Raw genomic sequence first — 12,522 nt, 5'->3', positions numbered from 1 at the left:
GTGTCCCAGAACTTGGCCAGTGCAGGCCTGGCCAATGAGGCCTGGGGGAAGGCTTCTGACTGACCAATCTGGGTAACTTTTAAGAACTCTATATATGTGATAAAATCAAAACAATAAAGGTCATTCCTTCTTGCCACTGAGAACTAGTGCTTTCATTACTCTGCTAGCTGCTCAACAGCAACATGTTGCAGGGTTTTGGAGGGTTGTTTTGGGTTTTTGTATGGCATGCCTTTGAGCAATGAGGGATTTGATATGTGAGTTTAGCCAAAGGGCCTCCAAGATGGGCTGCAGTGGAGGCTGAAGGACCTGGGCTGGCTCAGCCCAGAGCCGAGGTTTGGAGGGACCAAGGAGTAGCCCCCTGGGCTTGGGAGGTGCTTTCCAAGGAGATGGAGACAGACTCTTCACCAGAGTGGATGGCTGGAGTGTGAGAGGCAGCAGGCTTGGGTGGAAACAAGAGGTTCATGTGGGTGTCAGGAAAACCACCATGAAGACAGGAGAGAGGGTCCACCCACAGGCTGTGCAGCCTTGGGGAACTTCAGGGTCTTACTGGGCAATGTCCTGACCAACCTGCTCTGATCTCATAGCTTTTCCTGCTCTGAGGAGGAGTTTAGAATTCTTCCTTGTTTTCCAGAGATCCTGTATATTTGGCATGTGTGGTGATAGCTGGTTGCTTGATGGAAGCAGGGAGGACTCTGAAGGGGTGACCAGAGAAGTGGTTTTATTGCATGATCAGTGTCAGTAGGAGGTTTATGCCATGTACAGCAATGCACTTCCATAGATTTGAATTATGGACAATTTTTCTAGTAGTTTCAGAGGTCCCTGTGAGACCTGACACCCCTACAGAATTCAAAAACATTAGATATGAACTTGCCTTGAGGAACTTGTGAAGGAGCCACCCTGAGAGCAGTTCACACTGGTGAGCTGTTTCTCATTGAAGTTGCTCCACAGAAATTTGGTGTGTGAGATGTGGCACCACCACTAAAATACAGTTCACATCATCTGTTCAAACAAAGAAGCTGAAAGGTCTCTGTTGGGTCCACTGGACACATTCAAATCCAGAGTATTTTTCTCCCATCTGCTGGAAACTTCATGTTGTTTTGCTTCCTCACCTGTAAGCAGCTGCAGTTGGGTGATGGTGGTACTGTTCAGTTTAATGTACTGAACTATTAAATGAAAATCTTTCCACTATATCAAGTGGATTTTGATCAGACCTGAGCAACAATATGAGATTCTTACTGAAAGAAAATAGTTTAGGGATTAAACTGACTGAACATAGGTTTTTTTAGCCTGTGGAGTAAGAGAGGGAGGGAAGGGCTGGCAACAGTGGGATCTAAATTAAAGCACATATTCAGCTTTTACTGGAAAAAGCACAGCAAATCCCAGTGACTCTGATTTGTCTCGTAGCTCTGTGAATACAGTGTGCAGCATTCAGCTGTTCTGCCAGTCAGGAGAATGGAAGCCTCTCGCCTTTTCTTTCATGTCCCATTGATTCATCTCTGTAAACCCACATGCTGTGAGATTATTTTTTGGGGTCTGTTTGAGGGGCCAACATTTCATCAAACTGACAACTGCAAATTCTGCATGCAGGTTTCAGAACAGTGAAGAGAGACAGATTTTCCCTTGAATGTGCTTTGTTTTGGATGCTTGTTTTGGATGCAACCATCTTGTGATTGGTGCTTTTTAATGGGAAAGGGGTATGAATGGTCACATATAAATTATTTGAAAACCATAGTTTACTTGTCAGCTGTTGCTTCGAAATGTTGTGATTTGATGTATAAATAAATTTTCTATAGCAGAATAAGAAAGTGCCACTTTTCCAAATTAAATAAATAATCAATTTATTGCCTTCAGGTCAGTGAATTTCTGTGGGTTTTCACTGGGTGAAATATTGCCTTTAAGAAACAATCTCACCTAACTTTTTCTCCTCTACCTTTCCACTCAGAAATCAGTCCCCCATCACAACAATGGCAGATCTGGCAATTTCTACATGGAAACTTTTGCTCGATGTAGTTCAGGGCTTGCTTATCCACAGAGGTGTTTTCCCCACAGCTGACATGACACTGACAGCACAAAATGAAACTCTGCTTTTGATACACACTCACAGTATTTAATGTAGTCAGCATTTAAAATGTCTGTAGGGTCTTGGTACTACTGATCCAAAAATCTTTCAGCTGAGTAGGCTTATTAAAATCAATAGGGGTCTTCACACACTTAGCCTAAATTATTTGTCAAGTTCTTCTTAAAATGGGAGAACCTATGTCTCCAAGTCACTGGAGGAAGGCTGTTGGAGATGCCATTGCTATGAAATTGCTGCCGATTTAAAAAAATGTTACTGATGTTTACTGTGAGAGCCTTTATTTTCTACAGACAAAACTAATCCAGGAAAAGCATTACTGTTGCCAATGTAATATGCTGCCTTTGTGGTTTAGAACATCTTTAAAAGGCCTTTCAGTGTAAATTCACTACAGTTTTTCCCATTTTACAGATACTGTGAACAAGGACACTGAACCCAAAGATCCGTTTCCCATTCCAAGAAAAATTATGGCTGAACCAGACTACATAGATGATGACAATCCTGAATTAATTAGACCTCAGAAATTAATTAATCCTGTGAAGTCATCCCGGAATCATCAAGATCTCCATAGAGAGCTGCTTATGAATCAGAAAAGGTAAGAGTCTAAAAATCACTTTTGCCACCCTCCCACCCCAAACACACAGCTTGAGTTTTAGTTTCATCAAAATGACGCTGTAGCCAAAACCCAGCAGGCCTTTTTTGTTGATTTAGATCTTGCAAATTGAAAGACTCTGATTCTTAGCCATGGCATTTATTTCTGTTTGAATTTCAGTTGCTGTGCAAAAGCTTCTCTAGAAGGCTTTTTTTTGTTTTTGTGAATACTCAGAGGGTCAGTTTCGAGAGGAAACAGTTCAGTTCTCCCCTATTACATTTCACGTGGGTTACCTTGGCAGTGTAATTTGTCTTGGACTCTTAACATTATCAAGTGTTTGACAAAATTTTGCTATTAATAGTGGGGTGATAAAGTCTGTAGGCTTTCACCATTCCCAGCACACTGAGTTCATGAGACCACTTTTAAATCAAAGAAATCATGTAGTTTATTTGACATGAAACTGTTCCTACTTATTTGATCTGTCTCACAAAGCAGTGTGATAGTCTGGTGCCTGCTCTGCTGCTGCACAAGTGTTTCTTTGTATGTTTTGCAAATGCTGCCTCCTCCACCCTGGGATGGGATGCACAGCTGTTGCTCTATATATTGCTTTTGGAGATGTAAACAACCGTGACTTGATTTCATCAACTTCAGAGACACAAGCACCTGGCCCAGAAATAGCTGAAGTTCTCTTATTAAATCTCTTCAGCAACAGAGAAGTCATTTAGAAAACACATTAAGAAAAGAGCCGCCAGACCACCTGGTGGAGGAAAAGGCACCAAGCTTGTTGATCTCCTTTGTTTAAACCAACAGAAAAGAACTATGGTATAAATTGGTGATTTTGTGCGTTGAAGACACCCAAAACAGACTTTCCAAAAGGTGTGGGGATCTATAAAACAGAAGTGAAAGAACAGTATTTCAGAGTGCATTTGAGCAGAAAGCTGGTGGTAGCAGCTATTCAGACTTTTGGAAATCCCGGACATTGATAAAGGAGAGTAAAAAGCCATGACTTTGGCTACTCCAGCACACTGGATTCATCTGTTTGTCAGGAAGAGTCACATTATGGCAGTTTTTCTTTTTCTTTTTTTTTTTTTAATCCTTTGGCATTGTAGTATTTTGAGGGGAGACGGGGTCTTTTTATGTGTAATAGCAAAATCCTCACAAATGCTGGGCTTAGAGACTTAATTCTAAATGAATTGCATACACAATATAGCATTTCTTTAGTGAAGAAGAAGGAGAGATATTTTACAGAATGCCAACTGAATTGGAAGAAACTGGCCTAAATAGGTGTTTGTCCTATTTTTCGTTGATGGGATTAAACATCAAAGTCATTTCCTAGCACCAAGAAGTTTATAGTCATTGAAAGAAAAATAGTTGAAGTTTCCTGTTGATCTTAATCTAGAGGATGTGGAGACTGCAATAAATTAAGTAAATTATTTTTTTTCTTTTAAGTTTATGAAAGCATAAAGCACTTTTAAATATATGGAGTTCTTTTCTTCTGGTAAAATACCTTATTATACAGAAAGGTTGGGCAGCCCTCAATACCCTCTCTTCTCTTATTGTAATTTTGATTAGCTGCAGCTGTTAATTTTAGAGTCTTATTTACTGGTGTAGAAATTAAATACTTTGAGGATTTTCACCAGCAGAAAAATTGGTATCTTTTAGAGGAGAGTTAGTCTTCTGTGCTTTGTCTCACTGTACTAGCTCTGATAGGAGGCTTTCCAGTAATGAAAATATTAGGCTGTGTTCTGCTTTGTTACAGCAAACTGTTATATGTATGGAGAACTTTCAGTGCTCTTCTAGAAGTCTGCTTAACATGCTGCTTATTTTGGTGTGAAGACTCATTGTAGAAATCAGCAGCTTCACTTTTTGGACCCATCAGCTCTGAACAGCCAGAAATGGATATTGGGAGATATTAGCTACTACTGGTCCAGTCATTCTCCATGCCCACTGTGGGCAGTGTCTGTTGGATCTAAATCATTGTAGTTATTTACTTGCAGAAATGGTAGTTGTTTTGGGGAAAAAAAAAAAATCAGGTGGTGCTACCTCAAGGCACTGATCACTTAAATGATTTTTACTAGTTAGGAGTCAGCCTCAGCTCTGCAGACTATTGGTCGTGTCCCTTCCAGAGGTTTTAACCCTATCAGCTCTAACTTGTATTGTAACACACTTTGCTTCCTCTACATCAAAGCTTTTAAATTTAACCAGTACAGTCACCAGGAGGTGATAAAAGACCCCAGTTAATCCACTATCTCCCAGTTTGTAGCTTTTCCTTTTTACATAAGAGAGTGGAAACAGGATTGACATTGCAGATGTGCCACCCCCACTTGATTGGAATGAGGGGTTGCATTTGCTTGTACCTTCTGCAGGTTCCCTTTGTTACAGCTGCAGCACCTCTGAATCACTGTGCCTCTGCTTTGTTATGGTGCAGTCCTAGTGAGAAAAGCAGAAACAGTAATGTTACTTAGCTCTGGTTTGTGACTGTCTTGACTTGTGCTGAGTGCCAGTGTGGAAGCTTCCACTGACTCTGCTCTCACAATCCAGTAGTAGTAGTAGTAGTAGTAAAAAATTACTCCAGCTTTTTCTGCCTGACTTCAGTTTTATGTGTTAAAATGTAATTAAAATAGCATGAAACATAAAATATGAACACAGTCTTGTAGCTTCTGTTGCACTCAGGCCATGAGATCTATTATGAGAAATAGGGAACAGCATTTGGTGTTGCTAAATATTTGATTTTGCTGTCAGGGTATGTACAGGGATAGAGTGTTGCATAATATATGGAGTCATTCCTAGATGCCACATAAAATGGCATTTTAATGTTTTATTGGACATGCTGTCAGATACGCATATTAATGAATAATTAGGCAACCACAGTTGTATAGCAAGTAGGGAAGGGTAAAAATATGCTTTCTGAAAGCTTATTCAGATTATTGAATTTCTTAAAGTTGAAATAAAAAATGGCTGATGTTAAACTTAACGCTGGATGCTTTCACATAATTGTCTTCACTGGAAAGACAACAATAACAAAGACAAATTTCAGATCTCTCTGCTCTGCCTTAAGTGACGCTAATATCTGAATAACAGGGAGAGCTTTGAATCTTATAACAAATTTTGAACCCATCATAGCATTAAAAAGATAAAAGAAATAGCTGAAGTCACAAAAATAAGTAGGAGTGAGTACCCATGTGTGTGCCTGTATAAATAACATCATGCATCTTCCTAAAGAGTGAGCTTTCTCATTCCAGAGTAGCTGCCTTGGAAAGCAATTTGCGCTGAACAGGTTCAAAACATTCACTTCATGTAGTACCTAAAGGCTTGTCAGAGGGAGAATCCTCCAGGCTTTGTCTGGTCTCCAAGGTGATGGCAACTTTTTTATTCTGGATTTTTGTTGTCTTAGGCTCTTTGTGATGTTTAGTGTAGCCTGGGAGCTCTCACTGGAAATAGCTTCACAGCCAGGCATGGTAAAGCTGTCACATTTTCAGGGAAAGGAGAGAATCCATGATTTGCAGGAGCAGTATGACAGATCACGTTTTAGTTTTCTCAAAACTAAACTTCTCTGGATGGAATATCCTGCACAGGACTGTCTGAACACAGTCATTCCAAGTTATCAGCCACCAAGCCAATTCTTCATGTCCAGAATTTGTTTCTAGCTCTGCTAGTGTCTTGATTTGTGGTGTTTTTTTCAATCCATTCTTTTGGAATCAAGAGAATACAGTGAAGACTAAAGATGAAAGTTAATGAATTATACAGGAGAAATACCAGCATGCATATTAAAGGGAAATATCTTTGGTGATTATATGCCTTAAATTCTAGCTTAAGGTATTGGTTAGAAACCAGGCAAATGTCTGCATGTTTTTTTCCTTTTAATTATTTATTTATATCCCAATGTCTCTAAATAGGCAACTCCTTGATTTTAGTAAACCTGCCTTCAATTTTATGTGAATTCCATCTAATTGAAACTGATCTTTTTTTTTCCTCTCCATGTAATTTGAAGGGGTCTTGCACCTCAGAACAAACCAGAGCTGCAGAAGGTGATGGAGAAAAGGAAACGAGATCAAGTTATTAAACAACAAAAAGAAGAGGAAGCACAAAAGAAGAAATCAGACCTGGAAATAGAGCTACTGAAACGGCAGCAGAAACTGGAGCAGGTAAGATGGGGAATAACAGACCTTTACACATCTGCATCTGAGCTACTCATCTGAGGCTCCCTTTGTAGACAGGAAAGAAGCAGCAGCTAAATTTTGGTGCGTTTCCCCTGATTAAATGCAGATATCTGTCATGATAAGTCAAATCACACTCTTTAATTACCTGTTTGTTGTCACTTACTGTGTAGGAATTGCATATGGGGTCTGCCTTTGGTCAAATGAAATCCTGCACCAGCCAACAGGAATGTGTGTGGAGCACTGACATTATCTACCATTGAAACTGTGGTGGTTTGGTCAATTTTTGTAGTCTAACTATGATCCACTAAGAGTGGCTGCTAGGCTGTAGTGAATCAAAACTACATTTAATGAATTAAAAAAAAATCAATTTATTCTCCTGGTTTATATAAGAATATAGATCACTTTAAAAAGATCTTTTGTAGTCTTAGAACATGTGAGCCCATTGATGTTTTCAAATGAAAGAAAAGGTCCTCAGACCCTGAAAATGGAGATGATGGAGTTCCTTGTGGTGAAGCTTTTTGCCAGGAACAGGGCCAGCCAAAAGTCTCTCTGCCTCTGGAGCACTTCATGTGCCTGCAAGGAAATATCTCTGCAGTGAAACAGCTTATCAGAGAAGTCCCTGTGCATCAAGCAGTGCATTTATTTTTAAATAAATGAGGGCTATAAATAAATGCTTTAAAACAGTATCTCCTGTGTTTCTCAATAGAAATCAATTAAGCCAAATAATTATTCTTAAAAATGACATTTAATCCAATAATTATTTAGGTTTTATGGTCTTATTATAGGTTCGGCTTTTTGTTTTAATTAGCTTAAAATATTTTTGGAGAAAGATATTGTATTTTTAAGTGTATCATCCTGACATTTTTCTTATCTGCTCTTAAGGGCCCAGCTTTGAATGGTTCAGCTTGTGGGAAGATTTGATTTGAAACTGAGCCATCCAGTGTAGATTAGGAAATTCTGTTAGAAGAGGAGAAGCCTGCCCATTTCAAACAGTGCTGTGACTTTGTAAACATCATAGGAATGGCATTAATTGACAACATGACTCATGGAGGGACATTGTCAGGATTTATAGAAACGAGACATGTCCCTTGTTGGTGAACCAGAGACAAAGGAGAGATTATTTAGGTGAGCTGTACGTGGTCCCCATTAATCAGGAAGACCTTGGTCTGTTTAAAAAAAAAAAAGGCAGCTCCTTTCAGGCGCTTTTGTTAGATTTCTAAAGGATTTTTTTTCCTTTCTGCCAACTCATCTTGCTTTCCCTGAGGATCGCTAAGCAATCCATATTCTGAGCCTACCTATGCTGGATGGGCACTGCATAGCCTTGCCACACAGAGCACTCCCATTCCTCACATGGAAATTTCAAGTGTCTGCACAGGCAGGAGCTCCAGCTTGATTAAAAAAGTCAGCGAATGGGCTCTTAAAAATGAATGACTTAGGGCCAAGGAAGATTTTGGGGGTTTTTATTGCTTTTTGTGATTGACAAACCAGATGCTCCTAAAGAGGCTTGAGTTAGAACTCCATACCTAAACATTCAGAAATCAGTTCTGCAAGTGTGCTCAGTAGTAGCTGTTCACATGTTCTCCCATGAGGCACATTCTTCCTTGTTCTGTTGTAAAAGCCAGAGAAGGGAATTATTGTTGTTTCTTTAATGAAGATGTCCAAGAATTTCTTTAAAAATGCTTCATCTTGTTCTTGTACTGGGCTTGCAGAGTTTTTGCCTGTCTGGCAAAGGTGGACATCTGGAACAAGCTAGAGCCAAGGATTTGAAAAGATTTATTGTTCATGAGAACAGATACTCCCAAAGAAAGGCAATTTTATCTTTTCCATGAGACAAAGAAAGGAAGCAGTTTAGGGAGTTTGGCATAGCCAGTTATTGAAACCTTTAGTTTTTTGTTTTGTATTTCAATGATGAATTTTCTCTGCTTTTTTTTTTTTAACATGTGATTCCCTTTAAAGCTGGAACTGGAGAAGCAGAAGATACAGGAAGAGCAGGAAAATGCGCCTGAATTTGTCAAAGTCAAGGGCAACTTGAGGAGGACGGTCCAGGAAGCAACAGAAGCACCAGACTCCTAGAGCTAATGCCTGCTAAGACTTCCAGCTTTCCTGCAGAGAGAGGCTTTTGCAAGTTGTCTCACATTTGCCCCTCAAGAGGGAAAATAATAGCATCCAGCTGACACTTACTGAAGATGAGATTTTTAATTCCTGGGACGTGTGGATTAAAAAGACAGTATCGTAAACAGATCGACTTGCCAAATACAGTCCTGAGATCAATGGATGAGGAGTGTCTTTGTCAGTTCAGTGTCACGGACCAGGCTGATGTGCTTGCTCAGAGATTTTAACCAGGGATACTAGAGAAACTCCTTCAGTGTTGCACTGCTTTAACTCTTGTGATCCTAGTTTAGTGGAGATACACAGATTATATTTTGCTTTAAAACAGAACAAAAATCCTCCTGTGATATCTTACAAAGCTTTGCTGTGCCGGTAGATTTCCTCCATCTAGACCTACAGCCTGTGATTATCCCACAATAATTTGTGTTTAGTTGGAATTTTTATTAAATCTAGGAGGATATGAGTTATGCTGATTATTGCTGCCCATCCCCACTAGGGCAGGTGTGGGCAAGATGAGAATGCTTAAAATTCACCAGCTGTGAAAAGTTAAGCAGCCTTAAAGCCCATTTCTTGCTGTTTGGCATGTAGAATTTGGGCTAGGAAAGAGCAAAAATCAGATGATCCGTTCACCAGGGAGACTCCAGAGGCTGATTTATCTCTGTCTATAAACTTACACTGTTGTATACAGGCCTGTGCAGTGCTACCTGTGAATTTACCTCTCAAAGCAAAATTACCTGTCTTCTACTTTTCATGTTTTAAAATCCTGCTTACTTTGGTGTTGTGGCCTTTCTCCTCGAGGGACATGCTGAACAGAGTACAGTGTTAACACATTGCTTGACGGTGTTTGAACTCATTTGCTTGAACTGATCTACCATCAGTTCCTACTCTTTGCTTGCAGACCTTGTTGCAGTTTCTGCAGTAGAGAAGTGTTTAAACCAGACTGAACTCATTACTGGAATCCACTGATACGGAATTTTTTTCCCTAAAGTGAGTCATAAAATGAAATTAATTTTATACCTTTCTTCATTTAGCCTCAAGAAGGAAGGGAAGTGTGTTACCACTGAGACTTTGGGTCCAATTCTGTCATCTCCTGCCTTTCCACAAGTTGCCCCTGTGACTTGCCATTAAATAAAATATTGCTCAGCTTGCACAGGGATGACAGAATCTGATCCTTCATGCTTATGACTACTAGTTATCCAGGAAAGCCTGGGATTGAGGAGTGGGGAACAGATTGCTCATGTAGGATTATAGAATTGGATTCTTACCTGGTGTGATTGGGTGCAGATATATCTTCACAGTCTGGGGAGAAGTCCTCATCTTCCTTGATCAGAACAGTCCTAACTCTCACTGAAACTGTGTTCATCCATATCAGCTGAGGATCTAATCCCTAGCCTTTGCCTTAGGATGCTAAACACAATAATTTCTACTTTGTAGTTATATTGGCCATAACTTTCAGAACACTTTTTGTTAATATCAACAGTGGCATGTTTGTATTGTAAAGATGTGGTGGAGGGTTGTTGGTTTGGTTTTTTCAGTTCATTTTGCCTTTCCCGTATTGTATTGGATATTTTAAATACAATTTCAGATTAGCACTTGGGAAAAAACACTCACAGTTAGAAATGTTTCCTAGATGCAGACTTTCATTTGTCAAGATACAAGCATTTTTTATGAGAACATAATCAGATTGAGAGTAAATTGAATTGTGATAAGCATATTGCCATTGATTTAGACTTGCAGTGTGACTCACGTCTAGAAGATTAAATGTGAAGATGGTCTAACAGACTGTTCAGATTATGGACATACAAAAGACAAAGGCCAAACGTAAGCCTCTTCCATGTATTATCTCAACAAAGGAACACCCTAAATGCTGCAGGTTCTTCCCTCTCTCCTGCCCTTCTCCTGGCAGGAGAGGATCTTTTCTGGCAACACGTTATTCCAACACTTGCACTGATTTTGTTTCGTGTTGTTGAGACAGCACTATGTCCGAGCCTTCCATGCCTCATGCTTTATCTCAGCTGTTCCAGCCTACCAGACATCCTGCCTCTTGGTTTCAGCTCCACATTAACCTTCTGCTCAGTATGGAAAAGTGAATGAGAAAACCTTCCTCTGGCTTGAGCAGACCATTTCTTGTCAGCCATTTCCCCTTGGTGATCATGGCAATCCTACCACACATACACAGTGAGATGAAATCGGTGGCATCAGGGTCGGTGGAGGTCAAGGACTCCCTTTTTGACTTCAGTAGGTGTGTTGGCTCAAGGCTGAAGGCATTCTGCTTTTTCCCCAGGTTAGCTTTGATTCAGGGTAGAGTTTCTCTTTCTGAAACACAGGAGGCCAGAAAACTCCCTTGTACATACAGCATGAAGTTGTTTTTGGTTTTTCATTGGAATTAACTCTCCGTGTGAACAGAACATCATTGTGTGTGTTAAAACATCTCTGAATCCTGCTAATCCTTTAGTCTAGGAACCCCAGCCACCTTCATGTCGATTTTGACAGGCAAAAGCTTGTCTTTGAAGTCAGGATTGGGCCACCCTTCAATGGGTGGCCAGTTAGTCACACCACAAGTGTCCTGTGCGGCTACTCAAGTAAGAAACTGCTTGGCAGTGAGCGTAAGCAATTCCTGCTCTGCCCTTCAGCTATATGGGTTTTGAAGCAATCCAGCAAATACTTCAGTGATTTGAAAATTGCTCACTTACCACTTTGTACTTTTTTAAAAACTCTTGCTTTTGATAGTATAGTAGTAAATTTTTTAGCATTTTTGTGGCTTTAACCTTCTGTTAATACCTGCACTTGTTTGAGTGTACATATATAAATATATATAAATATAAAAAGGGAGCCTTAATGGATTTGTTTTCATAATTTAATATTTTTTGTATTTGCTCTTGTATAATTGTTTTTAACTAAAGGTATTATGAGAATGAGGGTGGAATACTTAGAACCAAAGTTATGCTTAATAAAATCTACTACATGCTTGGTGTATGTGGTGGTGTCTGTCAAATCCTGCCAAAAACAAAACCTTGGGGGCTGCACTGAGATAATCAGATTGTTTAAAATGCTGTAGTGTGGTGGGAACGATCAACATCATGATGACTTTGGTTCCTTAAAACCCTGCATCCCTTTTGTATGTGCAAAGGTGCCACATTAGGTGGCAGAAGGAGTTTGCTGTGTTTCTTTGCAGTTTTATCCTTCGAATATATTTGATGCAGAAAGTTTTTAACAGGACTCTCTGTCCATTCAGGTAACACAAGGTGAGGCAGAGCATGAGGGAAAACTGGGAGAAGTCAAATAATTGAGGAAATCGTTCCCTACCCTTGGAATTGTCAGCATTGCATAGCAGCATTTCAAATGGGAGTGAAAAGAGAATAATGAGCCTTATTCTGGGTTCAAGTCCTACAAAGCTCCTTTTAATTTAGCCAATGCTCCAACCTGTGGTTCTAGTAGGAGAGACTTGGGCATGAGAAAGAAAGTGCAGGCACAAATGATTTGCTGGGTTAGGGCAGACAGCTCACTGCCAATGCAAAATCCTGTGTCAACAGCAGACAGGGAAAGTAGCAGGGGATGAACAGGGCTGGAAGAGGTTGTGCCATCAG

The 12,522-nt window shown here is 39.9% G+C and overlaps 1 protein-coding gene across 4 annotated transcripts in view; it reads left to right on the top strand.

The window, feature by feature from the left end:
- FAM107B (family with sequence similarity 107 member B) overlaps positions 1–11,911 on the top strand; it is a 62,343-nt gene extending 50,432 nt beyond the window's left edge. For all 4 annotated transcript variants that reach the window (XM_085083111.1, XM_085083083.1, XM_085083101.1 and 1 more), the window contains 3 exons: positions 2,486–2,669; positions 6,658–6,811; positions 8,783–11,911. In XM_085083111.1, coding sequence (XP_084939237.1) covers positions 2,542–2,669; positions 6,658–6,811; positions 8,783–8,899 — 399 coding nt within the window. In that variant the 5' untranslated portion in view covers positions 2,486–2,541 and the 3' untranslated portion in view covers positions 8,900–11,911. The remainder of the gene's footprint in view (positions 1–2,485; positions 2,670–6,657; positions 6,812–8,782) is intronic.
- The last annotated feature ends 611 nt before the right edge of the window (positions 11,912–12,522 follow it).

The sequence above is a fragment of the Lichenostomus cassidix genome, chromosome 1Aa (genome assembly GCF_008360975.1).
Source record: "Lichenostomus cassidix isolate B80296 chromosome 1Aa, HeHo_3.0, whole genome shotgun sequence".
Taxonomy (NCBI): Eukaryota; Metazoa; Chordata; class Aves; order Passeriformes; family Meliphagidae; genus Lichenostomus; species Lichenostomus cassidix.
The sequence above is the reverse complement of the archived record's forward strand: the minus strand, read 5'-3'. Positions and strand labels throughout refer to the sequence as shown.